Consider the following 18,267-nt stretch of genomic DNA (forward strand, 5'->3'; position numbering starts at 1 on the left):
GGTAGAGATGGAGAGAGAGAGGGAGAGAGAGAGAGAGGGATGACGGGAGAGGAGTGCGGTACTCACGTCTGACGCAGGGCCCTTGTCGGCGCCGGGGCAGGAGAAGGTGACGAACTCATGGCAGCGCTTGTGCACCACGAAGCAACACACTGCACATACACACAGAGAGAGAGAGAGAGACGGCCAATTAGAACACTAGATAATTAGACACAAACACACAACCTCATGTACACTTACTGCACACACACGCACACACACACACACACACAACCTCATGTACACTTACTGCACACACCCACACACAATTATATTTTTAACTTTATTAAACATATAGCCAACAAAAACGGTAGATAAATCAACCACACATGTATGTATGTATAAAATAACACACACACACAAAATTATATTCTTAATTTTATTACACATATAGCCAACAAAAACGGTAGACTAATTACTCACACATGTATGCATAAAATAATAACACACACACACACAGAACAACAGCATGTGAACTGTACAAATACTGTCCAATCCGATTGCTCCACAGACCCAGCAACAGCACTTAAAAAGCACTGTGCACTGAAAGACACATTAGGGTAATCGTACATTACAGTAATCACATAAACACCCACACAAACAGAGACACACGGATATCCAGTTTCCATGTGGACACACACACACACACACACACACACACACACACACACACACACACACACACACACACACACACCACTAACTGATGGATAATCATCACCACAGCGCCCTATCGACTTTCCCCACTCATCAATCTATGACATGACTCATAAAACAGCAGTGACCCTATCCCTGCTTGCTCCACTGAGTACAAACACACACACACACACACACACACACACACACACACACACACACACACACAAACAGGCACAGGCACAGACACGCACAAACTTCCTAGAAAACGCGGTTATGTAACCAATTACATTACAGCATACACCTCAGTACACTTCCATCATTTTCATCTGTCTTTGGTTTCTCATGCAATATTCAGAAACATGCCCTCCTGGCCTGATGGATTGTCCACGCGACATAGACACACACACACGGGGATAGCACCCCAGAGCTGATGCTAAGGTTAGCAGATGCCCTCCTGGCCTGATGGATTGTCCACGCGACACACACACACACACACACACACACACACACACACACACACACACACACACACACACACACACACACACACACACACACACACACACACACACACACACACACACACGGATAGCACCAGCACTAATGCTAAGGTTAGCAGATGCCCCCCTGGCCTGATAGATTGTTCACGCGACGACACAACACACAGACAGAGACACACACACACACACACACACACACACACACACACAGAGAGATAGCACCGGCGCTAATGCTAAGGTTAGCGGACGCCAGGGGTAGAGAGAGAAGCGAGAGCGTGCTGTGCTGTGCTGTGCTGTGCTGTGCTGTGCTGTGCTGTGCTGTGCTGTGCTGTGCTGTGCTGTGCTGTGCTGTGCTGTGCTGTGCTGTGCTGTGCTGTGCTGTGCTGTGCTGGTGAAGGGCCCCCTCTGTGTTTGGGAAGCTGCCGTATGCAAATGCTGAGCTGCGGCGGCCCTAAGAGGCACGCACGGGCCCCTGACACGGGAGGGGTGGTGGACACGCGGAGACGCACCCTAGCACTTCTGTAAAAACGCCATCTCACTCGGAGAGTGTGTGAGTGAGTGAGTGAGTGTGAGAGTGAGAGAGAGATTGAGTGAGTGAGTGAGTGCATGCATGTATGTATGTTTGTATGTGTGTGCATGCATTTGTGACTGCATTTATCTACTTTATCTTTCCATATTTGTGGTGTGTATTGTGTGTGTGTGTGTGTGTGTGTGTGTGTGTTGTGCGGTGCGGTGCATGGGAAGCGGAGGGCCCATTTCCCCACGTGAGCAGCGCGCAGGTAGGAATATTCCAGCAGGGAGAAGAGAAGAGAAGCGGGCGCTCATCCTCCGCTGCCAAAAGCGCCGAACCCTCTGCCCACACAGCTCGACACGACGCCCACACACGCCAGCCCACGCCCGCACGCACGCACGCCCACACGCCTCAACGATGCTACAGCCGAGAGAGGGGGTGGGGAGAGAGAGAGAGAGAGAGAGAGATACAGAGAGAGAGGGGGGAGGGAGAAGATGGAGAGATAGAGCTAATAGGAAGTGAGAAAAAGAAGAGAATGTGTGACTGGGAGCGGAAAGAGGTGAGGAGAGTAACAGGTGAATGAGGAGAGAGAAAGAGAGAGACAAACAGAAAGAGAGAAAGAGAAACAGAGAGAGCGAAAGAGAGAAACGGAGAGAGAGAGAAACAGAGAAACAGAGAGAGAAACAGAGAAACAGAGAGAGAGAGAGAGAAAGAGAGGAAAGAACAGAGGCTGGTGGAAGTACAGTAGAGTGGGTGTTGATTGGGCAGAGGAGTGCGTCTCACAGCCTCAGCAGGCTGCTGGACATATGGCAGCGAGCAGTTTGCTCTTTTCAGCGAAAAAAAAAAAAAAACAGGCAGAATGCTTCGCCGTCGTTTCCTTCCTACCAAACTAGTAGACTTCACAGTTACTAGGACAACGCTTAGGGCCACGGTGACAGACAGAGAAACTCCCGGCTCGTGAGTGATTTGTGCCGGTGACAAATTCCACGATAGAAGAATGAAGACCGTTAGATAATAGTTACTTGGCTGTGAATCCACCACCAACACTCTAATTCTCTCTCTCTCTCCCTCCCTCCCTCTCTCTCTCTCTTTCTCTCTCTCTCTCTCTCTTTCATCATCTTCTACGTCTCTTCCTGTGTCTCTCCTTGCCCTACTCTACTGTGCCATAACCCAGGTCATGAGTCGATCTCTTTCCCTCCCTCTCCATCTCTCTCTTTCTCTCTCTCTCTCTCTCTGTGGGTCTCTGGCGTAGTGACCCAGGAGGAGATTCCCTGCCTCTCCCTGGGCTGTTTGAAAGGTCAGGCGGGCGGGCGGGCAGGCGGACAGGCGGGTGTGGAAGGGGTGTGGTGGGGAGGATGCTGGCTCACATGGCAGCGGCGCGAGGCTGCCTTCACAGCGAGCCCGATCTCTGGCTCTCTATAATTAAAGAGGCCATTAAATATCCATATGGGGCCGGCTCTGCCCGCGCAGGCTGCCCGCGGAGCGAGCACAGAGAGCTGGGGAGAGACGCTCCGAGGCCCTGGCCCCTCGTGCTGGCACAAGCACCGGCTCACATGTGGAGCTCAGGTGCCCCGATGCAGTTCAAACGCTCAACACAGTTGCAGCAGATGGCCATATATGCTGCCCAGAATTTGCCCATTATATTTGTAAGTCACTTATTACATAATCATATTGTTCCGTGCGCGTTACAATCGAATACATTCTGAAAAAATACCCGGGATCTTGGGAATTTGCGCAAATGTTTACAGTAGGCTGCAGGATGACTAATGGTGATCGCACCAACACTGTCCTGAAACATAGTTATTGTTTATGTTTGTTGACAGGCCATAATATAAGTGAGCACAAAAAAACTAAATACCAACTTTGTTGTCCACTGTACCGAGGACTACACACAGGCCAGTTAGTGATGGCATCATGGAAGCCATGTACTGTAAGACCCGTAGGCTATGGACACCTGATGACTTTTTTTTGTTATACGTTTCAACAAATTGCTTGTGTTCCCCCACTCGCAGGCAAACGGCAGGTTGCACTTCTTTCATAATTTAGCCCCGGGGCCCGTTTACCGAGTGAGGAAGCAGCTCGCTGCCAATCGGCGAGTGTTGGAATCCTCTTCCAAAAATGAGTGCACGGTTTCCCCTGCTTCTTCAGTTGTTAAGAAATGTAGGATGATTCTGTTATAGATGTCTCAGTATTGGTCTCTTTGGGGCCGATATTTACAGTACAGTACAGAACAAAGTGCACCTCAGACTCTCCCTCCCTCTGTCATACAGTACAGTGACCACAAAGCCTCTCGTGCTCTCATGCGTAACAATGATTACTTGTTGTGTCGGCCTTTCTCTATGGCTAGATGGTGAAGAACACCACGTTCAACCTGTTCAACCACGCACACGAGTTTCTGTTCGCGTGCGTCGGTGTCGTAAACACATATAACCGCATAACGTCTGCATGTACAGTAAGCATCATATTTGAATCGCCCGAAGGGTCGGACCTCCGTCTGACAAAGACCCACATATAGTGTGGAGGACAGGTCTGAAAGCACCTACTGTAGTGTCTCTGTATTGCTCTCACACACACATTACACACGTACGCATTACTACTACTACTACGTTACACATATCTGTACATGTTGTTCATACATTGCTCATGCTACATAACCATATGTATTCTGCTCTTATAAGGTAGCTGCACATATTTGTAGTTAATGCATATTACTGTAAACCACCTTCTGTAAAGCAGCTGTATACTACTATACACTGCATTATATTTCTTGTCCTATATGCACCACCTGTCTATACTCTGTAGATCCCATTGCACTTTTAGGCTTTTTTTGCACTTCTGCTAAACTGCATTTTGTTGTATTTGTATTTGTTCTCTGCACGATACAATTGAGTCTAACACACACACACACACACACACACACACACACACACACACACACACACACACACACACACACACACACACACACACACACACACAGAGGTGGACAAACACACGAGTACAGAGGTGGATGCACACAAGAGTACAGAGGTGGACACACACACACACGAGTACAGAGGTGGACACACACACACACGAGCACAGAGGTGGATACACACACAGAAGTCTTTTATCGTTGCAAGCACACCCACACACCAAAACACACAATCAATCTGACACCTACTGTTCAGAGACCCACACATACCATACAGACATGCTCACAAAGAAATCAATAAGCACTGGCACCTTACACACACACACACACACACACACACACACACACACACACACACACACACACACACACACACACACACACACACACACACACACACACACACACACACACACACACAAGAAAGCAGCAGCCACTGCCAAACACAATGAAGAGCCACACAACACATTCATACATACCCAGCATGGTATACACACATGCAGCACACACACAATCAAGCTCAAGCTGAGCGTGTGCGCACACGTACACAGACACACACACACACACACACACACATACACACACAGGCAGAGTGCACTCACAAATACACAGACAGACAAATTCTGTGAAACCACATTCATTTTCAGTCAGCTGCTATTGTGCTCACCCACTCCCACACACGAGCATGCATGCAGCAGCCCACACATGTGCGCGCGCGCACACACACACACACACACACACACACACACACATTTACATATTCCTCCTTTTCCACACACTGGCATCTAGCACAAACACAAAGACACATGCACACACAACACAACACACACACATTCTTCCTCTTCCACAAACATCTGCCGCAAGCCCAACTAACCCCCCCCCCCCACACACACACACACACACGAACACATGCACACACGCACACATTCACTCACTCTTACAAACACCCCCTTTCCACTCAGTGAAGCACCCACCCACCCACCCATCCATCCCACTGCACACACACACACACAGACACACACTGTCGTTCTTGCATGTCAAAACTAGCCACTCACACACATTTCACTTCACTCATCCTACTACAGTTCACCTCTAATGCGCTCACACATTCTCACCCTCTCCCTCCACACTCTAGTTAACCACACTCTGAAAAAGGCACGCACACACACGCACATGCACATGTGCACACACACTCACACAGGCACACACACACACGCACACGCACAAACTGAAGCATCTGCCCACGCATATGCACACCACAGCCACCACCATCACCATCACCAGCACCAGCACCACCTCTCAAAAACACATCGGCTCTCCAGCGTTCTAATCACCCCATGTGAATGTATATGAGAGGGATGGGGTGGGGTGTATTCTGTAATGAGATCTCCTTCACTGTACACACACACACACACATGTACACACACACACACACAAACACACACACACTTGCATGCACACCCACCACTAACTGATGGATAATCATCACCACCAGTGTCCTATCAACTTTCCCCGCTCCATCATCTTGACAACGCATGTAGATGCGGTCAGCCAATCAGGAGGAGACCAATCACAAGTCCAGTGCCTGGCGCCACGGTCCACTGCCATCTAAATGTCCTCTCCGCTGGCCTAAGTGCAGGAAAGAGTGCGAGATGCAGGGGATTATCGGGACAAGAAAGGGCCAGGCGAGGCCAGGCAACCAAGGGGGCGGCCCACGCGAGACCTCCAGAGATCCAGGAAATGAGAGAAAAGCCGCGAGGGGTGTGTGTGGGAGGGGGGGGGAGTCTCTACGCCCATAATAAGTCATTTAGAAAAGCCATAATGCGCCTATAAGCTCATTAGGAGGTGGTTTGGGATGGGTTGAGATGGACTTGGATGGCATTTCCAGAGATGGAGGAGGAGGAAGAGGAGGAGGAGGAGGAGGAAGAGGACAAGTCACGCCACAAGACAGAGCTTAATGGAGGGAAGGGAGCAATGAAAGAGGAATGACTGTGGCTCACATGGTGAGAAGGCAGCACACACACACACACACACACATACACACACACACACCACCGCCGCTGCTTGACCTTACGTAACCTCTCCGTCGCTCGGTGAGAAACCCAAAAATATCCCCGCGCAAAACAATCAAACACCCCCAAAAAAGAAACATGGCCCTCTGTGACAACACACAATGCAAATAAGCTTGTTTCCTTTTCCGCCAGCACTTCTGGGCAAAGATCTGGCGTCACTGTTGCACCGTATGAACACACATCTCTGCCTCTCCTTGGGGGATGTGCGGGGTGGGAGCGTGCAAAAGACATGAAGCTAAAATATTCCTCTCATATTTTAATTGAGAATGTGCACATCTGAGTGTTGTGCCGCTAAGGCTAAGCCCATCAAAGCATTACGAGGAGATCTCCCAATTCCATCCTACACGTGGCATATTGTCCATGTGAGGCAGATGTGTAGAAGCCCATGCCAGGGACACTCTATCCCTCACGCTAATTCACTAACCCATTTTAATTGAAAAAAAATAAAATGAGCCCAGGGCTGCAGCAAACACACTCCCCCTCTGAGCACCAAGTTGGACCTTACTGAGCACCCACTAGCACACACACACACAAACACACCAACAGGCTTCTACATCCCCCAATCAACCCCCAACACACACACACTATACACACACACACACAGAACAGAAACAGAAAAAAAGTTTCTTTTTCACAGATGACAGATGTGCATAAATACTGGTGACAGATGATGCGTACTGCAATAAAAAGTGTGTGCGTGCTGTATCTCTCTGTCTATGAGTGTGTGTGTGTGTCTGTACAGTATGTACTGTAGGCTACCGTATGCATGTATGTTTGCATGCATGTACTGTATGTATGTCTGGCTGGACACAGATGTGAAGTCCATTCTAGAACCAGTTCAGCCATGAAGTGTGCTGTGGCAGTGCTCCAGTCCGCTCCCCTCTGATGTGAAGTTTGACCTTTGCTATGACCCCTGGGCTACTATGGGCCAGACGCCGTATGCAGATGCAGGATGCTAACCGCAGCCTTTTCTCCAAATGCCACCATTATTACCTGCCCTTCCACCCCCTAACACCCCCACACACACACACACACACACCCCCCCACACACACACACACACACACACACACACACACACACACACACACACACACACACACACACCTCTCCCCAGCCACCAAATCATCACTTTTAAAGCATTGACATTTTAACAGAGGCATTAAAAAAGATACTACAGCCAGAGAGAGGGAGAGAGGGAGAGAGGGAGAGAGGGAGAGAGGGAGGGAGGGAGGGAGGGAGGGAGAGAGGGAGCGAGGGCATGAGAGAGGAAGAGGAAGGATACAGTTGCCCTCTTTAAGACTGACGAAGCATGGCCGGATGATGTGGCAGAAATCCGCAGAGGGCTTCACGGAGGTTACGACACGTCTTCACACTTGCCAGCGCCCTCCCAGCACAAGCACGAGAAAACTCTCTTGCCTTTCCTGACTCCATCCTTGGCGCTTTTTGAGCCAAGCGAGTTCCTGTAGCATGTCATCCTAGCTTTGCAAGTAAACCAGCATGATACAGTGGCACCAGTGAAATACTTAGTCTCATAACCTCCTCTCATTGTCTGCAACCCAATCAGCAGAGCAAATAGGAGCAGTCACCTAATTTAGCCTCCTATTGTCTCTCATTCCAACAGAGACACAAGCTGATAATAAGTTCCATTGTTGACGGACACGGTCCTAAAAATATGTAAATGACCATAATCCTCTTCCTAGCGGCTACTGTGCAGCATTACCGGCCATAGAAACTTATGTCACCTATGTCACCTGAACCGTTGAAAGAACAAAAAAAACGGGGAAGACAAGCGGCATGCAAAAAAAACAGACGAAAATAGTCGAGCATTTCCATACCACAAGCAAAGCTTCCTCCTGAAAAACGGCTAACTTTTTTTATGGCAGCGCGTGATTGACAGAGGGAGAGGGCTCAAATCCACGACTTCGTCTCCGACTGAGATAAATGCTTTATAATGGGGGTTCCGCCATTTGCACAGTGCACTTTGGAGAACCTTTTCTCTGACATTTTCACTTTAGCGCACTGGAGATGGGTCAATCAAGTAGAGAAATCTGCTCTTGGGAAAGGTTTCACATGCACACAGACAAATTCAGACTCTCTCTCTCTCTCTCTCACACACACACACACACACACACACACGCAGAAAACACTGCTTTACACTTGCAAAGCCACTCACACTAACAAACATCAATATGCTGCAAATAGCAAAACACACACACACACACACACACACACGCACACACCTAAAGCCCCACAAACATCTACATAGAACCAGTCAACCACTTACATGCATGCACACACTCTCTCTCACACACACACACATACTGTACACACCTAGAGCCCACAAACAGCTATACAGAACCAGCTGCCCAACCATTTACATGCACACACACAAACACACACACACAAACACAAAAGAGGTATGAACTGTGCTCTGAAATTAACCTGTCTTCCGAAGCCCTGCTTTACTGAATTTACTCCCTCTGACCCTCCACTGCAACAGGTCAGAGGCAGATCTACACACACTCTACACTGCAGTAATCACCACTGACACACACACACACACACACACACACACACACGAGGGGTTAAACAGGTCATTTGGGCAAGCCTTGGTGCAAGCCAAGTGCAGTGGTTGTGATGGAGTCTCTCTGGCACCCAGGTTGGAGTCGGGCCCGAGTTCATTTGCCCAACCTGTACGTAGGGGTACTGCAGTTCTAGGCCATCTTGGTAGTTAGAACGGTCATTCGACGTCACAACACCAGTGGGACAGTTTGCCAGTTCGCCAGATTGTCTGGTGTGCATATTGACTAGTGTAATTTGCAAAAAATCTGTGAATATATAAGGCCCTGCCTACTGCTTAACAAGGCTCTGCTGTCTCCACACCTGGAGAGGTTGTCATTTCCACAAAGTCCTTACAAAGTGAGACATATATATTACATACCATAGCCCTCGTTATGATTGTGGCCACATAGTTCACCAGGAACATTTAGCTAAGTGTATAAGCATTCACCTCTAGTAGAGTAAGTCATTAGCGGAGCGAGTCTATCATGTACGCATTCTGACATCATAACCAATAGCAGAGTGGTCCCAGTCAGCAATACAGCACAAGCAGAGTTGGCGAGTGTGAAGTGACAGAGAGAATTAGCAGATTGAGTCTGTATCATCACATATTGGAATGAACCAAATGGCAGTTTGTCATTCACATCCACTTAGGTAGTGAGTCAACAGTACATCACAAGCAGAGTTTGGGGAGTCTGCAGTGATGTTGGATGGCAAGAGCGCCAACGACATTGGAACAACATTGGCAAGTGCGCAGTGACCGTTCTATTACCTAAAAAAAAAAATAATCAAACTCATGGTACACGGACATAAAGAGAATGAAGTCTCTGACATCTATGAAGTCTCTGTCAGTGTATGCCCAGAATGATATTGCACTGTGCAAACCTGCTGATCAGGAAGGATCGTGACCGCATTAAGTGTTTTTCTTTTTTAAAAAACGTGGCTACAGTATGTTGACGCCAATTGGCATAGATGTGGATGATGAGGCAACTTTTGGAGCAATATTGCAGGGAACCGCATAATGGCTTCCAAGTAATTCTGCTGATTCAAGAAACTGATAATTAAAGTTCTCAAGTAACTGATAGTCAAAATTCTCAAGGAAATTCTCAAGAAGTTGGTGTTAAGAAGGGGGTGTATGTGTGTGTAAGCAACATACATATGACTCATTTTACACTGGATTGGATCTTAATCTCAATATTCTGATCACAAGTGTGGGCATGTCAGCACCAGTCAAAGGCTGCATTCATTGTTTTGCACTTTTATGATGTCATCACATCACCAAAAATTCAGGAGATATGATGCAAAATATAGGCTCAGTTATAGTGGAACATTTTTTGATAATGGTTTTATCTGAAAATGTTCAGGGCTCCAAACCATAAGACTTTCAAGAGTTTCACCTTTATGAAAGAATTGGACCTTGAATTGTCACATATCCCCTGTACTATGGAAGTGCAGTAACTTTGGCCACTGACCTATGCACAAATAATTCCAATTTTGACAATGTTGGATCACTTGGATTTTCATGGACTTTTGGTATGGAATATGGGAAAGTTTAATGAACTGAATACAACAAACATATTTTCTGTTGCAATTAGTTTTGGGTTGGGTGACCGTTTTCTCACAGATTGCCTAGACTATATGGTGTTAGACAGACACTGTTGTGAGCAAATGCATTTAGCAATAGTAAATCAATGAAATAAAGCCCTTAAAAGATTCACATGGAGGTCTGCTTTGAATGACAGCTGGCTGAACCAATAAGACAACATGATTAACATAAGAATGAACGACGCCTGGCTGTTAGCCTGGTCGGGAACAGGCTGGGTGTACAGAACAAATCCCCATGGTAACTTATGTACCATCTCTTTTGTGATACCACGTCCAAGCTAAATTCAGCCAGGATTTTGACCGAACTACTATGCTTTCAGGAAGCAGTCGTAAGTTAGCCTGGCTAGCGCCACCGCTTTTCAATCAAAATGTTAATTTTCTATTTGAAAAAATATCATATAATGCATTCCAGATTGATAATATAACATAAGAATACTATAAATTATTTTAAAAATCTACATACAGTTATTTAGAGTATGAGAAAATAAAGTTGCAGCTCATCACTGTTTAATGTGACCCCATAGTACAGTCCTTTGATGAGATCCTTCTCCTTATTTGTTACTTCCTGTTTGCAATGCAAAGTTCATTTAAAATCTTAAACTTCATTTAAGCAAATCGTTAGCTCAGGATTACAACTGGCGGCGCTGCAATCAGTGTGTGCTTTGTGTATTAAAGAGGCCTGCAGGGTAAACAGAGAGATTTGCACTGGCCTCCCACTGTAAACAGACACAGGGGCACGGGCGCATCGGAGCGGAACAATAGCCATCAAATTATACTGCACTCCGCACGGCACGCGCACACACACACACACACACACACACACAAGCGCGCTACCCATGAGGCTGCAGCTGGGGCACGCTCCCTTTGGCGTACGCACGCACGCCACTCTCAGCGGCAGCCACGCAGAAGAGCACCTCGGCCACCTGCAGCAGCACACGCCGCGGTAGCCCCCGGAGGACAGACGCAGCTAGGGACGCCACGGCCGGCCAACACCTGACAGGACATCAGGGACCAAGGAAAGCAGCATATCAAATAAGGAAAGCAGCCTTTACAGGAAGGAAAGCAGCATATTAAAGAAGGAAAGCAACCTTTTAAGGAAGGAAGGCAGCATATTAAAGAAGGAAAGCAGCCTGTAAAGGAAGGAAAGCAGTCTTTTAAGGAAGGAAAGCACCATATTATGGAAGGAAAGATGGAAAGCAGTCTTCTAAGGAAGGAAAGCAGCATATTAAGGAAGGAAAGATGGAACGCAGTCTTCTAAGAAAGGAAAGCACCATATTACGGAAGGAAAGATGGAACGCAGTCTTCTAAGAAAGGAAAGCAGCCTTTTTTATGTCTTGTTCCTAAGAGCCACCATCAGCAGCAGTGAGCTTGGCAGCCAGGTACACACTGGCACAGCAACAGCACTAACACCATGAGCAGAGGCGTCAGGTTTGGAGCTTCACAGCGCTAATGTCTGGTCTGGCAGCGAGGAGGGAATCAGCCTTTTGAAGGCCCCATGAGAGTAACCTGCTCAAGCAACTGAGGATGTGCCTGTCACACTGGCATGTTCATCTGATGACACATTTACAAGTGTCTGTGTCAACATAAGAATATCAGATGCTCTCCTAGGCCTGATGCATGAGCCACAAGCTTGAGTAGACCATGCGTAGAGTACAGACGACCTCATGTATTAACCATAGACTGTGTAACATACATGAATGGGCCTACAACATTCAAATAAAACAACATGTTTGTCCAGAAAAAAAAGGTTCTAGATTCCTCATCATATCAGATCCTTGATCACCAACAAGTTGAACACGTCAGGCATCGAACATTCGCGGCTCTCGCTCTGCTTTAACCCCCTCTGATTCAATTAAATCAGCCCGGAACGTTTATAAGGCTTAAAGAGGACACAGGATGGATGAATTGAGTATTGTATTGAGTTCTCTGATGTGTAAATAGCATATAATTAACTTTGATTTAAAAAAAATAAACGCAATTGCAATTTTACAAACCCATTAAAAACCTTATATTTAGGCTTGGTATTGAAATGGGCCTTTTGACTAAATAACACCCTCTTTGACAACCACAATTGAACTTTAATGGCTTTGAGATATTTGACATCACAAGAAGTAAAGGCTTTGTTCTAGTTCACCCATTTTTAGTGGCTATTTCTAAGTTCAAGAATTTCATCAGGAGGGCACAGCCATGGCGAATGTTCTAGAATGTTCTAAGCATTCTAAAACACACAGCTATGAAGAGTAGCTGCTGAGCGGTTAGCGTGTGCTAGCCAGCTAATGGGAGGTGGTTGATTTCACCAGGCTAGCAGGGGAAGCGGCTGCAGGCTGACGGGAAAGGGAGCGGTAGCGCTGGCGTTAGCTCAGTGCGTCACATGTGAACTTCACATAATAACAGGCGCTGAGAACCCAATCGATAGACAGCGCCTACCCATGCATTAGTCCACTCAATAGCAGAGTGGAGTGGGATGGGCACAGGCATAAGAAGCGCCATTTTCACCCTCTCCCTAGTGTGTGTGTGTGTGTGTGTGTGCGCGTGTGTGTGCGCGTGTGTGTAAGTGAGTGATAGAGGGAGAATGTGCCTGTGTGTGTGTGTGTGTGTGTGTGTGTGTGTGTGTGTGTGTGTGTGTGTGTGTGCGTGTGCGTGTGCGTGTGCGTGTGTGTGTGTGTGTGTGCGTGCGTGTGTGTGAGTAAGTGAGTGATAGAGGGAGAATGTGCCTGTGTGTGTATGCATGCGTGCGTGCGTGCGTGCATGCGTGTGTGTGTGCATGCATGTGTGCATGTGTGTCTAAGGCTATGTAGGCGTTTGTGCATACTATATAGAAATACAAGTACTGTATAGATGTCACCATGTTACCGATAGAGGCAACGCAGAAAGTCTGCTCATATCCATTGTGGTATGTGTGTGTGTGTGTGTGTGTGTGTGTGTGTGTGTGTGTGTGTGTGTGTGTGTTCCTCTGTCCAGCGACAGCAGCCTGGCACCAGCATCCTGGAATCAGAGGCACGTTCAGAAAGTCACTGCGGTCCCAATTAGAGCTGGTATGCAGCTAGCCAGGCACAGCCAAAGCTCAGCCAAACGTGCTCAAAAACAATTAAAGCTGCTGCCAAGATATGGCTCTTTTGGAACGTTCACATTAAAGTCTGTTGGAAAAACGCATGTCGCTGCACATCCTGGGTAATGTCAGTTATTATGTAACTAAAAGCACTCTCCAACTAGGCCATTGTGATCTGTCAGCGGTGTGAGAGTGAGGGTAGGCTACTAATGAGGAAGCACTGTTTTAACATCATCTGTTCTACATTTAACATCATCTGGTCTACATTTAACATCATCTGTTCAACAAGAAATAAATATGATTGTTCAGAGCAATAATCATTAATAATGACTGAATACTGAGGACTTTATACATCAATTATACTGTATATCACCCTCATCGCTACTTGTGCCTTATGACATTCACACCTCGTTTGCTCTCTAGTATTCAATCCAAGGAAATGCAATTCTCACCCAAAGTCTCATACAAAACAACGTCTTTGGAGTTCATGAAACAAGTGTTCTTGTGACATGCAATGAATGAAATAATGCATTCATGCAACAGTCATTGACATTTCATATCAAATTATTTGCCCAACGGTGATTAGATGATTAGAATCTGTGCACATCTGTTAGTGTTGGTGTGTGTGTGTGTGTGTGTGTGTGTGTGTATATATGCATAGTCCTAGTGCGTATGTAAAAGGCTTAGGTCACTCTAGTAATGTCATGGTGACCACTCACCCACCTTACTCTCCCCACACACAGGAAACGCACACGGAGCAGCAAACAGCACAACACCAGACGTCTCGTTTTGGCTCCACTCTTACAGTCTAGGAACTGTCCACTGCAGGTCACAAATAGATTCCCCTCCACAGTACAGCATCAATGACCAATGTCAAGTCGGCGGGTCCTAGGAGCGGCTCTAGGACCGATTCGGACACATTGGTTCTGACACATTAGCAGCTTCTGATAGGCTGGGCTGGGCTGGGCTGGGCAGGCCTGGGCATGCTGGTCAGTGACCTTGGTTGGGGAATGGAGGCTCGGTCCACACCTTACCCTCTACAAGACCACACCGCCAAATCAACAAAACCAAGGGTGGCTGAAAATGGAACGGAACATATACATAAATAATAAATAAATAAATAAATAAATGGAAAACGTTCTATGGATAAATAAAAAACGGAAATAAAAAAAGAAGTCTACCCTCTCTGTGCCCCTCACCATAAAAAGAAACACCCCCTCTGAGTCCTCACACACACTTCCTCTGCCTCTGGCTACATACCAAGAAAGGAAAGGACAAACAAACACACGCAGTGTGGTCCCCACAACACAGTCAAAGCAAAACATGCACTTTTGCACAATGCTATCCAGTTTATGATTATTTCTGGAGAGTGCTTATGTTGACGTATAAAAGCCAATTACACGCGGGTATCTGCATTAGACGAGTTCAGTGGCCTTGGCAGAGGTCTGTGCCCATGCTCAGTGCCCTTCGAGTTTTCTTCTGCCATCACTCTATTCTACTCGTCTTTTTCCCTCACTCGCTCACAGCCACAGTGCTAGCTATCTGTCCATCATGTTGTCTCAACTTCTTCCTCAATTCCTGTCAAGCCTCTCCCCTCCCCCAATACACAAGCACATAAACACACCCGCATGAAAGCAACCGCGCACACACACGCGCGCACACACACACACACGGCTACAACATCACTGAAATCTGAAATGATCACTTATTGTGACTAGTGGAAATATTTGTCAGGGCAGCCAACTTTAGATCTTAGCCGACTCTTGAAAGGTATTTTCTCACACAAACAAATGTGAGGTGTTGGGAGGGCACAAAACCTGACCCTGGCCAATGCATGAGGTGTTCTGCTCAAGAACAGGAGTCCTTTCACATGACATGACAACAGAAGAGTGTGGTTTGCATACAGTAGCGTAGGCCTCTAACCACTATGCAGCAACTGTTCAAAAATATCAAAGATGACTGACAGAAAGGGCAGATGATCTGTTATCATGCCCTCCATGCTAATAGCTAAAACCACCAGCCTAGCTTGAATACAACTGGCTTGAATGCTTGAATATATTTGAATATTTCCCAAAACTAAACAAAAATAAATAGGATGCAGACTATGATATTTGACTCACTCCCATCACAATTACTGCATTGCGACAGGCAACATTTTAATGGAAACAAGTTCAGCCTTGAACAACAATAGAAAAAACAGCAAATGCAATTCTCAAACACTCATTTCAATTCTGTCACATTACATTTTCATTTTACATTGACATACAGCCCCTAGAACCGTTCTCAGTCATACTTCTTTAATTTTCTATTAATGTGTTCTCCTTTTGGCATATTAGAACAACACAAAGCGCATTCACTCAGGAAACAGACTCACGCAGAGAGACAGCGCACAAAAATCTCTACTGGAATTTCTTCTAGCGGCGAAGCGAGCTGGAGTCGATAGTTCTCCAGCTCATGATTTTTTTTCCTCTCTCTCTCTCTCTCTCTCTCTCTCTCTCTTTCTCTCACTCACTTTTTTTTGTATTTTCACCTTTTATGCCTGTGGTAATGGGAGTTATGCAAGTGCGGCCGTGGCTGCCTACGCAATAAATAAAAATACCCAGCAGCTGCTGGGAGGAAGAGAGGGATGAAGGGAGAGGCTGACGCGAGGAGGAGGAGGAGGGAGGGAGAGAGAAAGAGAGAGAGACGGAGAGAGAGATAGAGAGAGAGGTCAGTGAGTCAGCCTTCCATCCAGAGCCACCTCCCCCCCCCTCCTCTCCTCTCCGTTTTTCACTCCCTATATCACATTTTCACCACCTCTCTTGATATCCCAACTCGCGCTCCACCTGCATCTAGGCAGCTCCATCATGACCTACAGCTCCATCATCACCCATCTCCATCTCCATGTTCTCCATCACTCTCCAGAGTGCACTCCACCTCCACCGCCCTCGCCCTCCCCCTCACCACATGCACATGATGAGACACAGGGAGCTAGCTATCCCCCCTCCTATCCCCTCTGGCGCACAAAACGCAGTTCAACAGGGTTCAGCATCTGCATGACACACACTTGCATGACCCCTTTCTCCAGCCGAGCCAGCGGAGAGCAGCTCAGAATGACTGCGCGCTTTTTCGCCCGCTGAAAAGGACTCCCTGGTCTCACCTATGACGAAAAAAAACCCTAAAAAAATCACTGGGCAGCGAGTAGGTAATGTGATCCTTGTGCACTCGTGAAGGTCCTTTTGAGGCGGACCACTGCGGAACTGGACCGCCACAGCTGCGGGGACCTCACCCCCCCCCCCCACCCCCCCTCAGAGAGTGGGTCAGAGGGGGAGGCGATGCGTGCGATGTCAAGTGATTGACAGCTGTAAACAGTGTCTATATTTACATCACCAGGCGGGCAGCGCCGGGGCTGGCTGGGCCAATCAGGGCTCTGGCCTCGCTCGGAGCGCGCTCAGAGCGCTGGTGTGTGGTGGGAGACACCTCGGAGCGGAGGAACAGAAGAACTGGAGGAGGGGGCGCTATGAAGAGAGGATGAAGAGAGAGAGAGAGAGAGAGTGGGATGGAAGAAAGGGAGAGACACACAGAGAGAGAGAGAGAAAGGAAGAGAAATATAGACAGAAGCTGTGTTCGAAATGTTCACTCGTTCACTCACTCACTCATTCACTCACTACATAGTGTTAACCGATTGACTACATAGTGCCCTATATATAGTGAACGAAGGAACATTTGTAACACAGCTAGAGGGAGAGAAAGAGATGGGGGTGGGGGAGGGATGCGTGAACATGAGAACCATAAATCAGAGGCATAACCACACAAAACGAGACTTCCTCACAGATAGAAAGAGGTTGAGAAAGAGTCATGGACCGATGTGCTGTAGAAAAGAGGGAGAGAGGGAGAGAGAGAGAGGGAGAGAGAGAGAGAGAGAGAGAGAGAGAGAGGCATAAGGAGAGATAAAGGGTAACATGAAGGGGCACGAGTCAAACAAAAGAGGAAGTGAGAATGTAAAAACAGCAAGACAGAGGGATGAAGAGAGAGAGAGGCAAGAACGAGGAGAGAGCCAACTGTGTATGCTGTGTGCTTGTGTGTCTGTGTGTGTGTGTGTGTGTGTGTGTGTGTGTGTGTGTGTATGCTGTGTGCTTGTGTGTGTGTGTGTGTGTGTATGTGTACACGTGAGTGTGTGTGTGTGTGTGTGTGTGTAGGGGGGGGGGGGGGCATCTGTGGGGTCGTAGCCTAGAGGGGGCGGCAGCCTGTGGAAAGAAGCTCTTCAGATACTGCATAGGGACACACCGGACAAGAGGAGCTCTCACACACTGCAGGCTTCTCTCGCTCTATCTATTCTCTCTCTCTATCTATCTATTCTCTCTCTCTGTCCCTCTTTCTATTCTCTCTCTCTTCCCCCTCT

The 18,267-nt window shown here is 47.3% G+C and overlaps 1 protein-coding gene across 2 annotated transcripts in view; it reads right to left on the bottom strand.

Annotated features, from left to right (window-relative positions):
• The window catches only part of LOC134077170 (protein kinase C beta type), a 134,863-nt gene that overhangs the window by 102,968 nt on the left and 13,628 nt on the right, over nt 1-18,267 (bottom strand). For both annotated transcript variants that reach the window (XM_062532598.1, XM_062532597.1), the window contains exon 3: nt 67-149. In XM_062532598.1, the coding sequence (XP_062388582.1) occupies nt 67-149 (83 nt within the window). The remainder of the gene's footprint in view (nt 1-66; nt 150-18,267) is intronic.

This window comes from Sardina pilchardus, chromosome 3, assembly GCF_963854185.1.
Source record: "Sardina pilchardus chromosome 3, fSarPil1.1, whole genome shotgun sequence".
Lineage (NCBI taxonomy): Eukaryota > Metazoa > Chordata > Actinopteri > Clupeiformes > Clupeidae > Sardina > Sardina pilchardus.